At 40.2% G+C, this 20959-nt stretch overlaps 1 protein-coding gene across 6 annotated transcripts in view; it reads left to right on the forward strand.

Moving 5' to 3' along the window:
• Positions 1-20959, forward strand: part of ABLIM1 (actin binding LIM protein 1) — a 211983-nt gene that overhangs the window by 118161 nt on the left and 72863 nt on the right. For all 6 annotated transcript variants that reach the window (XM_063340168.1, XM_063340169.1, XM_063340170.1 and 3 more), the window contains exons 5-6: positions 14968-15094; positions 16245-16338. In XM_063340168.1, the coding sequence (XP_063196238.1) occupies positions 14968-15094; positions 16245-16338 (221 nt within the window). The remainder of the gene's footprint in view (positions 1-14967; positions 15095-16244; positions 16339-20959) is intronic.

A 20959-nucleotide genomic window follows, 5' to 3' on the forward strand; every position in this document is an offset into this window, starting at 1 on the left:
TGACACTAGGTAGTTTTCCACCAATGTTGGTTTCCATCAGGGCGACACTGTGTATTTTGTACTGGTACTTGGCTTTGAGATCCTAGGATTATAAAGCGCAATAGCGTTTGTGCCCAGCGGATGAGTCGAGTAAATCTCAGGTTTTCTGATTTGCCTGAGAATATGTAATCAGACACTTAGCAAAATAAAAAATGAGAGACTGATTTTTATCATGCCTTTCTGTCTGTTAAGTGATACTTTTCCACTATAACTCTAGATTTGGAGATGAAAATGCACAGGCCTAATCAGTTAAGGAAGAATTTACGAACCTGAAAAAAGGCTTACAAAGACTTAAAAACCAACACAGGAATGTATGAGCTACTTCAGGCACTCAGAGAATCCTTCTTAGACAAAGGAATTGTGTGGAAATTGTATTTGAATTACTGGTATTTGGGAGGCATAATTGGCAAGGAACTGCGAGGCACAGGGACCTTGGACAGTACTGACATTCTTTTTCTGAGCATGTCACGGCACTGGCTCCCAAACGACTGGTCTTTAATGACAGAAGTATCTGGGTCTCACTACATCTGGTTCTCAAAAAGTGGCTGACTTCTCCAACAACGTGACTGGCCACTTCCCGGATACGTGATGGTGTCAAAATCTCCCCTAGCAACTGATAGGCTAAAGTTGTCTAATAGTGAGCAAGCAAAAGAGCTGAAGAGTTGCTTCCTGATAGCCAAAGTCTCTGCTTGAATTGCTGCTTGGGTTCCACACTGAAGTCATGGGTAGCAGGGATTATAAAACAATCTTCCCTGCTACTTGCAGTGAGATTTATTTTTTTCTTTTAAATCAGAATTGGGTCCTGCTGCTCAAACTGCCTTACCAGTACACAGCAAGAGAGCTCCTGCTCGTAACAGTTTAGAGTGCACTACTTCAAAATCTGCAAATACCTGCCACTGTGCATCTTGCTCTTCTATGGACAAAGACTTGTAGAAAAATATAGTTTCCGGTCACTTCAGAGCAAAACTTTCCAAAACAGATAAACAGAAGTGAGACCAGAATGCATTTCAAAGTTCAGAAAAACTCAATTAAAAGAATACTAATGAATCATCCTCTGTCTTCAAAGACATGCCAGCTGCTGCTTTAGCTTTGTGCAAAAGTTGACTTAGATACGCTGGCACTGAAGAGTAAATTTTAATTAGTGTAAGCTGTTCCAGATTGCTTCCACGTCTCTCCTGCTGGCTGAATCAGACACATCATTTCTTTTCTACCACTTCACCCTTTTTTGAAGGGATTTTTTTTTTTTTAATACAAGTTCTTTTAGAAAAGAATCTCATTCGTGCTATGCATCTATTTTATATCCTATATTGCCGTCAGTTTCCTCTGATTACTTCCAAGTAGATTACTAGAGGAGGCTTTCCTTAAAACAAAGTAAATTGGAAGTGAGAAAATTCAGTAGACTGGAAGTATATCAGGTTTGATTGGTTTATATAATGTAAAAGGAAGCCTTCTACCCACTAGAATGTCTGCATTAATGTTGACATGCCATTTTCTTATTTCCGTTGCTTCACATAAATTAAAGGCTTATTGACAGCTTTTCTTGTATGACTTCAAGAAACACCAAATGCCTCTGCATACAGGAGTTAACATCTTGAATAACACTGTTTTATATTACACACCAATGAAACTCAGAAGGAAGAATACTGAATAATTAATTTTCCTTTTTTTTTAATATTAGTTGGATCCATGGTACTTCTTTACCTTATTTATATTAATAATATATTTATTTCACTGCACATTTATTACCTGGAATAATTACAGCTATTTTCCTGAAGAACCATTTCGGTGACTTTTTTTTTTTTAATTTTAATTTTCTAAGACAGTATACAGATGCTGTAGAGTAATCATAATTCATAATTTAGTCAACCCTATTCTTCAGACGCTCCTAGATGTACACAGTGCACTAGCTTTGGGGTATTCATTTATTCAGCAGGAAATCTAATACCAAATACCTGTAAATAGCTTTGCAGACAAATGAAATCAGTGGTGTTCGTTTTTGTTATTGTTTTATTTCATATGACAGCTTGATAAATGAGATGTGATCTGTAAAGCAAAGTGACTGGGACAGATGTAGAGCAGCACAGAAGCAGGGGACAGCTAGATAACACTGACTTAAAATGTGGTGTTGATGGCTTGAATAGGTCAGGGTTTTCAAGGTTCTGCCAAAGACAGGAAGTTATTTTTTTGGGGGCCCGATAAAGGAGTAGTATTAGGTAATGTATCTTGGGAATTACTATTTATGTTTTAAACAGTGTCCAGGGTTTTTTATACAATGTCATGATTGCCTGGTTTGTACTATCTTAAGCTCTTTCCACTTTCTGTTGTCTTCTAACTACATGCATACACACCTGTGTTTGTTACGGTCCATATTGTCTTTCCAGAGAAGCGGTTGTGCAGGCATCTATTATTTCTAAATTTTAGGCAAGACTGCAACTTGTATGCTTGGCTATTTGGTGATGAGTGCCCTGCTTCCCCCACCCCTCACCCCCCACCTCCTTTTAATTAAGATCTCCTGTATTGTGTCTCTGTTCCGTATATGACAGCCTCATTTCACTGTCCCTCAGCATTTTGTATCACATATTTAGTGGACTGTTTTTGAAGGCCACCTTTAAAAACCTGCAAATTATATGTATTTTTTCCTAATTTCATGCTGTAATTTAGAGTGAAGAAGAGTCAAACCCAAAGTCGTAAAGCCATAAAAATTAGAAAATTTCTGGGTTTTAACTTGTGTAAGGAGAAATTCAAGAACCTAAAGTCTGCCTAAATCCTTGCTCTTCATCCATGATAGTGTTAGGTACCTTTGAAAGACTAGTGTGAGCTTTATGATACGTCTTTCCAGCCCCCAGCATCTCAAAATATTTTATTCCCCTGACGGCCAAATGAGTAGTGACTGAGGGTACACACTCTGGGTTTCTATTAGTATTACTGTGTGAAGCAGAGGCAAGTAGATTGGCCACATTCACAGGCTTACCCTCTTTGATACTTCTCCATTTGGGCATTTTATCAGTGAATTCTCACCAAGGTAGCTGGTAAGTGAACCTATGTAGACATTTGAACCTAAAAATCCCTGGTTTAGTCAGATCTTCATTTTAAAAAATACAACACCGGCTTGCGTTTCTTCTTGAACACACAAGAGGTGTTGTGGAAAGTACAGCTGAGAGCAGAGCGACCATAGAGAGATCCCCCACACTCGGGGTAGGAACATGAGGTGGTGCCAGCAGTCTGTGCTGGTGGAGCTCGAAGCGGCAGTCTTCTGGCTCAGGGATCGTCTTTGAAATTCTGAAGACTCTATGTCTCTTTGCACAGTTAATACATTTCCCTCTTCCTCAGAGATTTTTCCCTTAGGCATTCCACTTCACTATTTCCGTGGTAAAGCGCTTCAGTAATAAGAATGTTATTTCTCCACCTGACATTGAGCCCTTTCTCTGTTGGTTCCTTGTCTGGGTGCTGGTAAGGAAGTTTTTGTTATTTCTGATTACCTTTTTGCTGAAAGGTTGGATCATTTTAGTGATGTGCATGAACTAATTAAGAAATTGCATTTAAAATAGAAAGTGGGCTTTCTAGATGGATAGGAGAAAACTCCCTATCTGAAAGAAATGGAATCGTTACAATCACCTAGCAAGAATTTTCATTTGAAAAATTTGTCTTCTTTTAAAATAGTGGTGTTTCACAGTTTCCTTTTTTTCAGTGAAATAGATACTTGTGTCCTATATATGCTGAGATATCCGAAGATGATGCTGTTTGGAAAGAAGCACAGGGAAGATATGTCGACTCCCCTTTCTTTGTTAACAGTCTCTCCTGTGAGTTAGGAGCATTATAGTACAGCCAAGATGCGAACTAGAGTTTTCAAAATGGCCAGTGTTACATGTGCATAAATAATCTTTGGTGCAGCTGTTCCCCGACCAGCCAGTGTCCACGTGGAGATTTCACAATACTGTTTTGTATGTTTGACCTTGTCTGGTTTGCACATTATGTTCTGGTTCAAAGAATGTAAGTTCTCTGGGACAAACGCTTTCATGCCTATCAGTACAGAGTCTAGCAGAGTTGGATCCTGGCTCACAACTGGGGATCTTAGCTCTATTGTGATATAAATAATAAGCTTAATGCTAAATGAACTTGTGGGAGAAAGATATCTTTGTTAATTGTTCAATAGCCTTATCTCTTCAAATAAGATGCAGTCAGTAAAGCTCCCAGTAAATATCTGAAACTTCCAACAAGGTTTCTGGTAATGCTGAAATAGAGCAGAGCCAACATACATACCTTACCTGTTGAAGAAGCGGTGGGCAGGAAAAAATGGGAATCATCTTTTGCCTCACTGCCCAGAAAGTAGGGAGAAAGTGAGATTGTTTGGCAACAATGAAGCACCAGAATGGAGATGATGTAAATCTACTTTGCCGTCCTCCTTTAAAGAATCTCTAATTCTTAATGCTTAATGATATTCAGGATAACCGTCCTTTCATTAGATAAAGATATAGGTGGTTGTTGCCGGTATTCAGAAGTAATGTCTGAGCTGATTTACAGGCATCACAGACTTCTCCACTAGAAATGAGCTGAGTGGATAAAATGGATGCAAAATTCCTTTTAATCACAGTTCTTGCAAGAAGTCTGCAGCTAGGATTTGTAACTGTTTAGCCACATTTGACTCAGTTTTCATTATTTTGTTCTTTATCATTTTATTTTTTTTTCCTGAGCTGTCTGAAAACTCCTTCAAGTCCATAGGGAAGACTTAAAAAGTGAAAGGGAAGAGTTTGCTGGCTGTTTGTAAGCAAGCTATCTGCAGTGAATTTTGGCTTTAAATGGTATTAAGCAACATCCAACACATGATTTTGAGCTCATTCTTAGGAAATAACCTACAATTTCACACTGTATGTCAAAGCTTCATAGTATATGCGTATTGTACAAATACTTGGCAAAGATGTGGATAGACTTAGTGAGTAAGACACTGAGCCCAGTTTTGCCTTAGGGGATGCACGCTTACAGTATCCATAAACTTAGTCAAATGCCCCAGGGACCTTAGATGGGCCCAACAATTTTGGTTTTGAACATGCATTTTTAAAATGGAATTTTTAAAATCCTGTGTATAATTTTGAACCTTAAGGGTTTAATATTTTTTGTGTACTAGAACATTACGATTTTCTTGTTTTCTAATTCCTGGGTTATCTGCTAAAGATACAGAAACACTCACGTAATCTTTGTGGCATTCAAGCTGCATACCTATGTTTAGGTACTGGAGATTCCGTTGAGAATTTTGTGGACTTGACAGAAGGGGCTTATGTAGTCCTATATCTCTCTTCTTTGTTGTTTGTTTACTGTAGAATAAAGACATACCACAGACATCATTGTGGACTGATTCCAAACACTGTGATTTAAATCACTGATTTTAATCATGGTTTACCTAACAACCCAGGAAACCTTGATTACAATAACTGATTGTAACCTTGTTTTACATTTAGAGTTTTAATTATAAAAGGCTAATTGATAAGCATGAGGATACTCCATATCTGTACATGTTTACTTAAACTAATATAGCTCTGCATAACTTCATCATCTTCTTTAACATCTATATTTTTCCCTAATGACTATTTTTGCTCATAATTTATTCCAAGCTCTATTTGAATCGAAATTGAAAATTAGTTAGAATGCATAAAATAGCAGTGTGGATATTTTTTATTTCAGAAACTACCTGAAATCTGCTAGGCACATAAAGAAAGTAAATGCATTTAAATTAATTTTGGAACTGCTGATTTGTTGAGGGTCTGTAGCTTATACAGCTGCTTACTTTGTAGCACCATGACCTTAAAGATTTTAAAAGTGGCAGATCTCATCATACCTGATTTTGTTCGTAGATAGGAAGAGGGAAGCAAGTTTCTTCTCTGTGTTTTCAAGATTGCATTTGGATTTTTAACTTGGATTTAACTAAATTTAAAATTTTAAATTTTGTTTTTAAATAAAATCCTTTATTTTTTAAATATCAGTATTTAATTCTCCTTACTTTAAATTTGATTGTAATAACCCTGCAGGGTAACTACATTTATGACTTAATGTATTGAGCATATAGTGGGTCTAAAATTTTACTGTGCCCCCCTTTTTAAGAATAAAATAAGCAAACAAATATGAATGAAATGATACAAAATTCAGCGAAATGATGCAAACCCAAGCACAGTTCCTTTCTTGCAAAAGCCATTAGATTATGTCTAAGAATACACAGCTCTTGACAAATCCTTCCAATGACACTGGCCCATTTGCATGATTACTCCAAGAAGATTTATTCTTTTGAAGAATGTTTGCAATTTTTGAGGCATTTTCATCATTTGAATAGCTTTCTTGGATTAATTTTAGTCCACGCTTATGTTTTATAACAATGGCTAAATTACTCAAGTAGCCTCCATTTATTCATCTATCTCTTATTTTACAATAATAAGAGATTATTGGTATTTTCACTGATGCTTTAGATTAGCCTTAGATCCTTCTCTGGATGAGGGTATAAAGCATTGTTACAGACTTTTGGGTGGTAGAGACAGAGCAGCGACTGTATTGAGAATATAGTTGTGGCAGGGCAGAAAGTTTCTGGTTTACAAGTTTTCTATAAGAAAGTGTTCTCCTTCATAAAAATTACTGGTTTTCAGGAAGGTGTTTTCAGTCTGGTTTGCCTATTTCTTTTGTATACTTTTGTGTTACATGTAAATTAGGCAGAAACAATTGTGAATAGACTGTATGAGTGTACTAAATATCAGTTCTTATTTCTCTAAGCGTAACCCCATCTTGAACTTGGAAATCAAAACATTCCATCTCCTTAGCTTTTACCAGAGAAGTACTAATCAAAAGGTAATTCCAAAGAAAGTTTTGGGGAAAGTGAAAGGAATTTCTCAGTAGCTTGGAAAACAACTATTGTAGATCTCCAGAGGTAAGAGTATCTGGGAATTGTCATATTCAGAAAGCTTGCCAGGTGGTAAGTCAGGAATCAGAAGTCACTTAAAAAGAATGTGAAAAGTGAATTAGTTGTTAGCTAGACCTTAGTTTGCCATGGGTTCTCAGGGCATAAAAACCTTCCTAAAAGTTGTCGTATCTTTCATTCCTGTTGTTGGAGGTTGTACCCTGTTGGAATTGCTTCTTTTCCAAAAGTAACAATTGAAAATTACCCAAAATAGTCTGCAGATGACGAGACACAATGTACTATCCGTGAGATGGGTATTAAACAGTGAAGCTCATTTGCTAACCGAGCAATTCACTTGGGGGACTGCAAGTTGGAATTCTGAATTTGAAATCAGCTGGAATTGAGTTCTGAACTATAGTAAAAGAAATAGAAGGGTGAACACTAGCCTCAGCTTAGATGTATCAGGCTGTGGTTTATCCTTCCGAATTGTTTTACAGCTGGAACTTTTGGGGTTGTAAGCTGGAAAAAAACCCAACCAAAACTCTTCTCTTAGATAGTTTCACATTTGCTCTTTCTTCCTCCTTCTATTTCATTTACCCTTTGGTTTTCAGTTCAGACACCTGTATGAAAGATTGGTTTGAAGAAGGGACTGAGCTTCATGTTACGGGAAAAGGCTAACTTGGTGGTATGTTGCTTGCAGGGACAGTTTGCAGGAGTAAGAGGTTAAAAAGTCAATTGGTTTGGCCTCCTTTGGGAAGGAGGTGTAGAAAGAAGGGGAATTCTGTTTCCTTTTCCTATGTAGAAGACTAACACAAATGCTTACATGAATGCAAAGGGGAAAAATAGAAACTCCTTTGATAAAATAACGTCATGTTAACAGACTAGAGTTGGGGAAGAGCATTCATATTTCCAAATCACTTTAAATTGCATTGGATGATGAAAGCGCTATTTACAGTAACGATATATCCAAGATGTATTAACCTGTTTTTCAAAAAGGCAAGTCAATGTTAGGCACTCACAGATGGTTAATGGGGACTTGTGTTGCAAGCAAAGAATGCCGTTTCGTGCTATTGTGATTTCTTTCCATGTTTAATCAACTACAATAATTCTATTTTCTTTAAATATTTATTTTGAAAATATCAATTTTTCCCAACTTGCCATTTATAGTAAACCATCAAAGCTATACTTACTTCCCATGGGAAGTTTATTTCCCTCCATTGTATGCACCCGGCCTCTTATTGTTAGATTTCAGGAGTACAAGGCTGCCTGCATGGGTATGTTTTGCCTTCAGTGAAAGGGCAATAGTGCATTTTGTTCTGACAAACATTTCTTATCCTTGCATTGGCAAAGAGGAAGGGTCTCGCAGCAGATTTCTTGAGTTACATACTCTGATCTAAATCCTGGATGTGAAATTCCCAATATTGTATGTCCTTCTCTGACTTGGAGAACTCATCACTGCCCTGATGATCAAATGGTTATGCTTTAAACATTGAAAGCATTTATCGTACTGTAAACAGACAGAATGAGTTTGGTTTTTTAGCTTTGACAGAAATATCTTGATGATCTGGAAAAGCCTGTGTGGTATCTGTCACAGTCAGTCATTCTGTCTGTCTCACCTCTGTGCCTGGCAAGATCATGGAGCAGATCCTCCTGGAATCTCTGCTAAGGCACATGGAAAATAAGGAGGTGATTGGTGACAGCCAACATGGCTTCACCAAAGGCAAATCGTGCCTCACAAATTTGGTGACCTTCTATGATGTTGCCACAGTATTGGTAGATAAGGGGAGAGCAACTGACGCCATCTACCTGGACTTATGCAAAGCATTTGACACTGTCCCGCACAGCATCCTGGTCTCTAAATTGGAAAAGCATGGATTTGATGGATGGACCACTCAGTGGATGAGGAACTGGATAGATGGCCGCACTCAAAGGGTTGCAGTCAGTGGCTCAATGTCCACATGGAAACCAGTGACCAGTGCTGTTTAACACCTTTGTCAGTGACATGGACAGTGGGATTTAGTGCACCCTCAGCAAGTTGTGATGACAAGCAAATGACACCAAGCTGTGTGGCACGGTCGACATGCTGAAGGGAAGAGATGTCATCCAGAGGGACCGTGACAGGCTTGAGAGGTGGGCCAATGCAAACCTCACGAAGTTCAACCAGGCCAAGTGCAAGGTCCTGCACCTAGGTCATGGTAGTCCCAGGCACAAATACAGGTTGGGCGGAGAACGGCTTGAGAGCAGCCCTGAGGAGAAGGACTTGGGGGTGCTGGTGGACGAGAAGCTCAACATGAGCAGGCAATGTGCACTTGCAGCCCAGAAAGCCAACCGCATCCTGGGCTGCATCAAAAGAAGTGTGGCCAGCAGGTCAACGGAGGTGATTCTGCCCCTCTACTCTGCGCTGGTGAGACCCCACTTGGAGTATTGCATCCAGCTCTGGGGTCCTCAGCACAAGAAGGACATGGACCTGTTGGAACAGATCCAGCAGAGGGCCACAAAGATGATCGGGGGCTGTGGAGCACCTCTGCTGTGAGGACAGGCTGAGGGAGTCAGGGTTGTTCAGCCTGGAGAAGAGAAGGCTCCAGGGAGACCTTATAGCCCCTTCCAGTACCTAAAGGGGGCTTACAGGAAGGATGGGGAGGGACTCTATCAGGGAGTGTAATGATAGGACAAGGGATCACAGTTTCAAAGTGAAAGAGGGTAGATTTAGGTTAGATATTAGGAAGAAATTCTTTGCTGTGTGGGTGGTGAGGCACTGGGATAGGTTGCCCAGAGAAGCTGTGGCTGCCCCATCCCTGGAATTGTTCAAGGCCAGGCTGGATGGGGCTTTGAGCAGCCTGGTCTAGCGGGAGGTGTCCCTGCCCATGGCAGGGTGGTTGGAACTAGATGATCTTTAAGGTCCCTTCCAACCCAAACCATTCTGTGATTCCCTGTGATTCTGTGATATTGTCAAAACTTTTAACTTTAAATCAAGGCTTTAAAAAGCATGGCCTGATCTGTGGTTAAAGGGTGACTGAGGAAAAATTGGTCCTCCAAACTCTATGAGAAATTATAATTGCGCAACCTTCAAATTGCCACAGAAGAATTATTGGGATGCAAGTTGTTTTCCAAGGTGGCTAAGAGTTATTTACAATTAGAGATTTCTTGACCTTGACTTCAGTGATAATATTTGCCTCTCTTCACTTGCAATTCGCTGTTCCGCGTAGCTTGCTCTTTAGGTCCGGCTATGCTTGACAGTGTATTTCTGTGTACGTCCAATGAAAATTTGTTTGTTTCTTTTAAAAATTAAAATATAATAATGATAAAAGTCCCCCTCATTCTGCCTTGCTTTACCTGTTTCAGGGCAGAAGCTTGCTGGTGTTGTCTTTACTGTGTTTTATAGGGACTGGAACACTAACAAAAGTAGTGTAAAAACAGTATTACTCCTGTGACTCAAAGAGGTTGTGGCAGCTTCAGACTGTATCTAGACATGTGTTGCTTACTAATGGCCATCAGGATCGAAAGGAACTTTTTGGTGACTTAATTATGCATCATCAAGTCAGGCTGCAATTAGCTCTGCTCACGGAGCTAACCTTGCACAGAGCAGAGTTAGTACACTCACATAAAACTCTCCCTGCACATGAGTTGCATAACCACGTTCATTAGGACTAAAGCAGGTAGAGGTGATTTCCCTTTCGTAAGTTATATGGGGTGAGCAGAGAATGTGAAATAAAGATATAATTGCTAGTAAATTTTCCAAGCAATCCAAATGGGAGCAGGTAAAGTCATATGCAGTGTGCTTAGGGTTAATACAGCTGTATCAGCTCCGAGCCCCCAGCCTGTGCTGTGATCAGGGCTCTCTGCTATTGGCTGAGAGCAGGGGAGGGAGGCAAAGGAAGAAAATCCAATGCTTAATTTAGGCAGTGACGAATGGGTTGCTGTGCAGGATGCTTCACTCCTGGATGTCTGGGGTGATGCAGATGCTAAAAAGGGAAATGCATTTTCTCATCGCATCTTTACAAGCAAGGTGTCATGGGTGGCAGCTCACCCTGGCCTACATCTTTTAGTGAGGCTGCTTAAGATGCTTGGGAGGTGGAGGTCTTAATCATATGCTTATCATAGTGCCATGGTACTTTTCCTTGTCCTGTCCCCCTACTTTTCCATGCTTTTGGGCTGGCTGACTCCACATCACAGTCCTTTTGTCCAGGCATTGGCACTTGCTTTTGTGTCTGGACACATCAAATATGACATCCTTCTGGGCTATTTTATTCCAGAGCTGTAGCTTAAATATGTTAGGATTTATCTTCAGAGTGGGCAGGCCTATACATAGTATGTGAAGTCACAACAGGTATGTTTAAGCATCTCTGGCAGAGAATCGTGTGAGAAGCTTTCGCTTGGCTAAACAACGGTGCTGTCATCTAATGCTGTTATGAGAGAGAGTGAATACAATTTTTTATACGCAACGTCTGAGCAAGTGGACATTGATTGTCGAGGCTGCAGCTGCTGGTGTCACAGGCGGCACGGGGAGGCTGCACTGTGATTTGGGTAACTATCTGTCCAGTGCTCTCAGATAAAATCTTTTTCCCTGCTTAGGATGGATTTTGGGGGGAATACATTGTTTTCCTGGCATTCCTGGATAACCTTATAATGATTGGGTCCTTATTTAAGTCATACTGCAGTGCTTTTATTGAGAAATGGCTGTCATACAGCTGAAGATTCTGGGGATGGACACGACACATATGAAGTTACTTCCCATTTCTTATGAGAATCAGTGCCACGGAATGTTTCTACTCTTAAGTCTTGCTTCAGCTCAAGTGTAATTTCACATCGTGTTTTTTGTGGTATACTTTTCCTTAGACCATATGTGCGTATAGGAACTGTACCGGTCATTCTCCATTTTACCAAATACACTACATGCACTTTCCTCCTCCTCCTCTTTGTTATACTGGCACAGCTGAATGTGTGGATGTCCAAGGAATATGCGTAGAGAAGAATCTGGGTTATATGACAAAAAGAAAGCACAAGAAAGCTCAAGGTCAAGGGGTGCAGTCTGTTAGACCCAGGTATGAAAACAGAGAGAACCATGGTGGGAATCATTACACAAAATTTTGGGAAGGATTTTCAGATTTTTTTAGTACAAGTCTGCTCTGGCATATGGTTGCAGACCTCATGGCCCCTTTATTTGCGGTGTGCTGGTTATACGTTGTGCTGATGCAGATTGTGCTTAGTGTGATCCTGAGATCCTGCCTGCATATGCTGTGTGCTGATGATATTCAGCCGAAGGCTTTAATGTGCCTCATGCAGGCCTGAGATCATAAATAGCTTTTATTTGTAGAATTCAGATGAACAAATGGTCTTTTCTTAGCCCAGCCCAGCCTTATTTGCTTTCTATTTTAGGAGATAATGATAATTGCTAGCTTTTCATGTATATACCCGACTGTTTTGCCAGAGTTAAAATCAGGTTTAGTTAAAAGCCATCTCAGCCTATTAAGACAGTACTGGGCTATTAGTTTACTTTGGTTCTAGACATTCAGCATATCAGTGATATTAGCAGAATGGAAATAAGGGTGTTAATTTACTCTTGCAAAACACTTCAAGGAATCCAGAACGAGTAAGTAGATGTATTGTTGCTATAGAATAGTAAAAGAATGTTATCAACCCCTTGTATCAAACGTGAGCATAAGACTAAGTGCAGCAACACCACCTTTGGCTTACAAGAAGCAATTAAACAGGCAGGGATACTTCATGGATCCCTACTTTCTCCATGTAACTGGTTTTGGCACCAATAAAGATACTGGACTTTTGTGTAAGGCAGTTTTTCTATTCTGACTGCTTCAGAAACCCAGTTAGAAGCAAAACTAAGTGCTTTAAAAATCTCTTCCTTGATTCAGTATCTGAGAAATTTCAGCTTCCTGAAAGCTTCTTTGATAAAGCTGAAAAAAACTCATGGGAAACACAGCAGATTTTTTGAGGGATTACTGTAACAGGGAATATATCACAGTTTGGCAGGACCCCAGGTCAGGGATGTGGAAGCTGGTGCAGGAGGGGGAAGCAGCAGCGCTAGGAAGCTGAAAAATGGGTGCTCTTGAAAGCTGCAGTTCAGCACCCACTGAGGCTGGAGGAAAAATCCCATTTGTTGTCACAATTGAAAGGCAAATTTGCATGGTTTCAGGTTTAGCATAAGAAAACACAGACGGGAAGGGACTTCAAGAGATGGTCTAGTATCCTCCCACAACCAAAGGCAAGATCAGCATCCCAGAGCCATCCTGACAGATGTTTGCTTGTCCCCTCCTCAGCTTCATGCTGGGAATTCCAGAGCCTCCCTCAGTGATCTGTTCCAGCCTTTGCTGTTGTTCCGGAGTGGCATGGAGCCTTGAGCTGGCACGGAAGAGCAGAGGGATCTGTTACATGCTGTCAGTCCTTGTCATTTCGTGATTTCAATTTGTAACATTTGTCCTCTAGAGCAAAGTCCTAGTATTAGGACATCTCAGGGCTGCTTTTCAAGTCCAAGTTGTGTCAACAGTCCATGACTTGCATTTTATCGCAAGATACCATGGTGCTTAGTCCCTTTTTTTCTTTAGGGATTTTAGAAGGGGAAGAATGCTGACAGGTAGAGGGTTGTGCTGCAAATGGTGACTTGGATAGCAGGAATGCATGGCATTCCTTTTGGGGCTCTCTTGGTCCATTATCCAGCAAACAAACGTCAGGCCCTTTCGTGTGAAAAGGAGTGACTCCCTCATAATCAGTTGTGATAAACTTGGGCTCACCCTTTTGCAAGGTGTAGTGTTGCCTGGGCTGTAAACCCACAAGGAGATGAAGGTTTTCAGGTTGTACCTGTTCAGTCAGCTTGAGCAGTGCAGCCAGGATGGTCTTTTCCCTGGGCTTTACTGCCCAGATTGTTCTGTTACTGTTGGTCTCAATTTGTTGCTATTTGTTGATGTTGCATTCACCAAAGGAGCACTGAGTTTGGGGATAATAAAATATGGAAAATCCTTTGTTCCAGGCTGTCTCCTTTGTGGCTTCCATGTGTGCCTCAGCTGATGGGCATTCCCTTTCTGCTTCACTGGTCTTCCAGGCCTTCTCTTCCCTCGGTCCCTCTGTCCCCTGAGGCTGGGCACAGAAGCTGTAGCACAATCCTTGCAGTTCAGCGCTGTCTGCCACATCAGTCTCTTCAGATCTTACCATGTGCTGAATTCCCCCTTACCAGGAAATCTCTTTGAGTGTTTTATGTTTGAATGGAGAGGAATGGGAGCTTGGGGCTGAGCCAAAGATTTCTGGTGTGACATAAGACGTTGTGGCATCCTCTGGGACAGAGGGCATTCAGGGCTCCTGGCTTCAGGTTCACACTGCCATCAAAGAGTCTTTCAGAATTGCAGTAAAAAGTGAGTGTCAACTACCAAGGTAGTACCAAAATCCCTGCGAAAGATTCCTTATGCCTATTACAGACACCAAGAACTACAGTTTCCAACACCTGCAGGTGGAGGACAATATGCCCTGCCATGCAGCCGACACTGCTGTCAAACTGCTGTCACCCTTGCCTTGGGCCCTCCCTGAAAAAAGGTCTCTCCCCCTGGTCCCGGCTGAGATGTGCCACCGCCCTTGAGTTGGGTGGACACTTTGGGCTTTGCTGCCACCCAACGGGGAAACGCAGCAATCCTGATGATGCTCACCCAGGCCTCCTTATTTAGCTTCATGTAAGCAGTCAAGATTTTGCTAAAAGGAAAATCTTGAAACAAACATTGATTGCTTTAGAAGACAGGAACTTTTCTGAGTGATAATTTAGGTAGCTCATTCCTAGCAAAATCTGAAGTTTGTACAGAGCTTGCCTGGCAGTCTTTGAATCATAAACAGCATGAAAACCAGAAGAGGTACTTTCCCTCTTCTGCTGAGTATGTCTATAATGATGAAGACTGAATCTTCATACAGGACTCAAGAATTGTCTGAGGAAAGGAAGACATCTCTGCATTGGTGTGTAATTCTCTCATTTGGTTACCAAGTGTAGCAATTGGTGGATGGTTAATGAGGATTAATGAAACAAGTAACATCAACAAGTGGATTTGTTTGTTTATTTGCAGATTGTGCGGGCTGTGGAAGAGACATAAAAAATGGACAAGCATTGCTGGCTCTGGATAAGCAGTGGCACCTGGGGTGCTTTAAGTGCAAGGCCTGTGGGAAGGTCCTAACTGGGGAATACATCAGCAAGTAAGTAACCTCTGCATCTCTTCTGCACTCTTGGCATGAGTTTGTGGTGCCAATGAAGAAGAGCTTGCAGTAAAGTTAGCCTTTTGAAATCCAGTTTTTACTACCTTTCTGTATACACCAAAATCTTTGTTCCCATTGAGAGCTGAGTTGGGAAAGGAAAGTAAACTGAAAAGTGCAACTGAAAACTGGTGTTTAATGATAGTAGTCTATATTTAATACCAATACAGAAGGGGATATATCTCAATGTTCCCACAAAGGATTAGGTGAATTCCTGCATGTCATTTCTGTGTTAGCCAGATAAAGCTTTGTGCCATTTTGCATCCAAACATGTGAAAAAAGTAAGAACCTGTCCATTTCTTGTCTTTGCTAGAGAATAGAGTAAATGTGATGCAGTGATTGACCTGACACTGTGTTTCTCATCTCCATACAAGAAACTAACAAAGAGAGTTTTGAGCAGAACGAAGTGTAGAGAAGGAGAATGGGGAAAAACAGTGTAATGATAAAATAGAGGGAATGAAGATAGATACAGTCTCCGTTCCCCCCATAAAGAGAAAAATCAGGGAAACAACGTATGTTTCACAAACCTGCCATTAAAGGGTTTATAATATTTAATAAAAAGTAGCATCTGCAATTTCTCAAAAGAAGTTCAGTGCCTGAGAAATACTCCTAAACTGACTAGTATTTCCACTTTTATTATATGGTCCTTGTTCATACTAAAAGACTACATAACCTTACACTTACAAGTAACTGCTTATACTCTTGCAGACTAACAAAGATTTTTTTTCTGAAGTCAACAAAAAATATATGCCTATGATAAAGACTCGGTTCTCCTCTCATCTGCCTGGACATAGTTCCACTGATTCCCTAGAAATGCACCACCTGTAGGTGGAGGGGGTCTGTTCTAAAGAATGAGGTACACTTCGGTGGTTTGTACTGGATGCCTTTTCTCGATGGGAATTTAAGGCATAATTCTAAGAGGCACTAATGAGAATTTTTTTTTCTTATACTACAAAATATTTCCCTTGAATTCACTCCCATTTTGGTGTTGCTGTGTGTAGGAGTTCCAGACTGAAGACAAGGGAAGAGTGTAAGTCATGCTGTAACCTGTTTCTTAAAAGGTGGTTTGTAATTTGTGGATTTTCTTTTTCAGAGATGGCGCTCCTTATTGTGAAAAGGATTATCAAGTTCTTTTTGGAGTCAAATGTGAAGCATGTCACCAGTTCATTACTGGGAAAGTCCTAGAGGTAGGTGTTTTGTAAACTAGAGTTTAAGAATTGGGCCATGCCCCATTATGTCTCATGCAGTTATGTCTGGCACTAGGCTGTATGGGTTGACTTCAGCTTCAGTGGTTTTTAATAATACACTTCTGGAAAAAAAGCCTTTGCATAATAAAGTTTGTGGAAGAAATGGGGAACCACGAAGAACTTCAGTTACAGGTGTATTTTGTGAACAAGAAACTGGATGTACTGGATGTTTTACAGTGAATAACAGAAAATAAACCTCAAAGTACTACAGAAGTAAAAGCAGCTGGAATTTGCTAGTTGAATGTGTATTACAGGTTCTCTTCTTTGTGTCCAGTCTACTACATATATAAGATGTGTCAACCCTCACGGTTACAGGTTTGACATAGAAGTGGTAACAGCTTGTGATTTTAGTTCTGGAGGTTTCTCTGGTTCAATATTCAGAATGTTAACCAGGATGGTAGCACTAAATGAGGGACTCAGAACATGTGTGGACACCTGGTCCCTTTGTCACTCCATCTACTGAAAGGAAGTACAGTTTTTTTAATTAGCCAGGCTCTTAGTCTGGCTCCTTTGCAATGTGTATCTAATTCCTTTGGAGACCCGTACAGATAATTAGTGAGAACAGTCTGAGTTTTCCCTTGAGTAGGAAGGCTGTGTCTCTGGCTTGAATCTAGTGGTCTACTACCATCTGCTTATCTGTTCCCGTCTACTGGTGACTACAGTTTAGTACTATCTATTGGTGACACCATAGTTGCATTCCAGTGCAGGAAGCACTGCAGGAGAGAAGTAATTGGATTTGTGAGCTTGGGAAGCATAAAATAATTCTAAAACTGTTTTAGATGCACATGATAAGCGCTCTAACATACAAGCAATGCAACCTATTCAGAGGCATGGAGATTAAAATGATAAAAGAGGAGGTTATTGAAGTCTGTGGAGAGCTGGGAAGAAATAAGATATTCCTATTTGCAGCCTTTTGTGTAGTGGATATGACTCTAGCAAGGTTGCACTCATGTTACTAGTGCTAGCATCAGTGAGAAAGAAGCCTAGCTTTTTGAGAGGATCGTGAGCTGTATCTTTTCAGAACCGATTAAGTCAAGACTAAGGAAAGATTAGTTCAACTGAACTAGGATTTAGCTGTTCTTCATAATCTAAGCTAAAGTTTGTGTTATCAGAGACATTGTGTCCGAGGCAGAACCTTAATGCAGTCATTTTGGCCCCAAAGTTGGTTTCTTACTCCATAGTTCTTACTCTTCTGATGGATATTTATTATCAGAAGAAGAGACAACATTTCACTGAAGCAGTGAAACGTGTCCAGCCCCTTGCAAGGATCCACCTCTTCTAAGAGTCAAAATCATACCAAAAAAAAAAAAATTTTTTTTCCATTTGAACTAGCCCCTGCAGAATCAGAATATGTTGATCAATTAGAATCAGATCCTTTGAATGATCTTACCAATACATGGAAATATTAAGCATGCTAAGTTCTGGGTAAGACTAGAAATTTTGCTTGAATATTTGTGGCTTTCATTGATTATCAGAGGCATAACCTATAATAATACAGTAGAGGGCAGCAGTAGTTCTCAATATGTAACCAAGACCAAACTCCTCTAAAGCCTGTAGAAGTTGAATTACTCATATAGTGCCACTCTTTTGTGATCTGTTTAAATGACATTTGAAGGCTGACTGCTATCTGAAAGGTGTAGAATGGACGAGTCCTTGAACCTTTCACCAAAAAAAATTAGTACTGTGGCCGTTCAGACATTGGCTTAACTGCATTACAGTATACATTAGCAGCCTGGATAGTCTATCAGTAGAGTTCTGCAGGTATCATCTGGGAATGCAGATGCAGGAGAGACATTCAAGCACTGTCTGTCATTAAATGGCGCTTAAAAAGATTAGAAGATACAGGTGAGCAGCTAACATTCAATAGCTAACAATCAGAGCAATTTATCAGAAGTGTGGGCTGGTTTGGCTCCTTCTAGAACCCTTTTACGTTATTGGAGATGCACAGTTCCAATGCCTCTAAATTAGACTCAAGGAACTAATAAGTCAAAACTTATGATGAGAAGAATCATGTGTCAGCACATGTGTCCCTTTTGGGCAGAAAAGGTAGCCTAAAGGATGACATAAATCCTCTGGTGACAACGGAGATGAGAGATCGTAAGCAGCCATGGGGCCATGGAAGATAATTCACAGAACAGGATGCCACAGTTCAGGGCAGGCAGCAGACCTATTTGAGGCAGGACAATTAACAATCTCCTTATCCGGTACAGGAAATCACCCACAACCTTTCAGTACACCTGAAGTTTTAATTTAGATAAAGCTTGAGATTCTCACAGGAAGATTACTGTTTTCTTTGTTACTTTGTTTTCTTTGGCAACGTTTCTTTGGCGAATTTGGGTATTTTTGATGATTTATATCATGTGGGTTGTCTCTTGTCCTGCTGCCTCTCTTGGGAAGGAAACCACATTCTTGGTGTGAAGCAGCACAACTATATGAATTGTCTAGGTAGAGGTTATGGCATCACTGACCAGCACAAGGTATACCTACTAACTTCTGGTGGGGAAAAAAAAAACCAACAAAACACTTTGTATTTTGCCTTTGTTAATAAAAATGGTGGTAGTAAATTCACTGATCAGTATCTTTCATTTTATTTGTCAATAAAATAGTTTGTTGTGTCAGGAGCAGAGTATGCTGTTTCATCATCTTCATCCAAAGAAATGGTTAGAAGAGGCTGGAGGGAAGCATATAGTACATTGTATACAAACACTTCCCTCTAATGGATCAGAAGTGATTAGCAGCATGCCATGATAATGCTGCTTTATTTTCTGCTTATTGTATCTGGTCCAGTCTATAGAAAAACTGAAGGGAAATGAAAGCATGAAACTTAGCTTTGGGTTCACAGAGGCCGATGATATCTATTTTTCCAGTAAGAGTTTAATTTTTTTATTTAAAGAGAAATGGAAATTATTTGCAACTTTGCAGGCTTGGAGCTCCTGCTCATTTTTGTCCCTCAGTATGGCTTAGCAGCCCTGAAAAATCAGGCATTCAGCCTTCTGCAGTGAGCAACCAGCAAGAGAGACAACCATGCCTCATGTGGACCTAAGAGTCCTCATCTCAGAAGCAGCGATGCTGGGCCCCTGGTAGGTGCCCTCAGCACAGCCTGTCAGAAAGGCCAAGGTTTGAGTACAAGCCTTGAGAGGATGGACTTCCACCAGATATTCTCTAGAGGAGATCCCTCTGCTCACGTTAGAAATACATTACTAGAAAAACAGCACTTATTTTACTAGTATCCACATATCATGGAAGAATGCTCTTTTTTCTAGGACAAAGATCTAACAACTTTCAGTAGCCATGAAACTATGCAATAAAAATACCATGTGCATTTAAGTCAGCTCAGATATTTCTCATGTATTATTTGGCACGTAACTTGCTGTGACAAATAGTCACAGATGATAGATGAATACATGCCAACACAATAATGTGGTAAGTATCCAATGTGAAATAGATATTGTAACTTTCTTGAGCATACCAGATACTTTAATACCTGAGTATTTCACAATAATGTTGTCAAGGCAACAGAGATCAGTGTTCTTCCTTGGGTTTCTCCAGCAGAAAAGAATCTTTATTTTTGAAAAAATATTAATTTCCAATTAACTCTGGTGAAAAAAATGTTTTTATCAGGCAATAATCAGGACTTTCACATAGACTTTCCAGTAAGCTATTATTTTCATAGCTTCAAGGCTAGCCTGTTGAAAGATGCTCATCTGCTTCTGATCCTATGAATTTCTGCATAGACATGTAGCTCCACAAACCTAAGTAAACTTGACATATTTAGCTATTTCAAGAATCATAAAATGGTTTTGGTTGGGAGGGACCTTAAAGATCATCTAGTTCCAACCCCCTGCCATGGACAGGGACACCTCCAGGTTGCTCGAAGCCCCATCCAACCTGTCCTTGAACACTTCCAGGGATAGGAAAGATGCTGGCCTAAATAATTTATGTCTAATGTGGTTATCATACACAATATAACTATTCCTCTAGGGCTTAATTCAAAATATGTTAAATCAATGAGAAGCTTTCCATTGACTTCAGAGAATGGTGGATCATGCCTATATCCATGTAATTAATCTCTGCTTATCCAAAGTGTTTTACAAACCTTCTCTAGTGGTACTCTTTTAGTTCTGCAGAAAGAAGACATCAGGGCAGAAACAGGTGGATAATTTGCATGATGTCATACAGAAAGCCTGAAAATAAGATTCAGGTCTTACGATTTTCACTTTTTTTGGCTTGTTACTGGTATGAACAGGATTGAATCTCATGATCTAGAGATCGAGATGCATGTGTCTACTATCAAATCCCTCAGCCATCTTGCTATTCTACCCATTTATTTTTATAATACTGCTTGCTTAATATTAATGTGCAAATAAAAAGCCACGGTGGGATTTCTCCTGGCTGCGCATAGCTCGAGTTCCTGTTCTGATGGGCTGCTGCCTGCCCTGTGTTTGTTTCCTGTGCACTGCTGAAACTTGCACCCCACCTTGTAAGTGGTGGCATAATGCCATTTTAACAGATGGACTTGAAAAGAGAAATGCCAGGGCAGCAGAAGGCTCCCTTGACTTCA

The sequence above is a fragment of the Chroicocephalus ridibundus genome, chromosome 6, assembly GCF_963924245.1.
Source record: "Chroicocephalus ridibundus chromosome 6, bChrRid1.1, whole genome shotgun sequence".
Classification (NCBI taxonomy): Eukaryota; Metazoa; Chordata; class Aves; order Charadriiformes; family Laridae; genus Chroicocephalus; species Chroicocephalus ridibundus.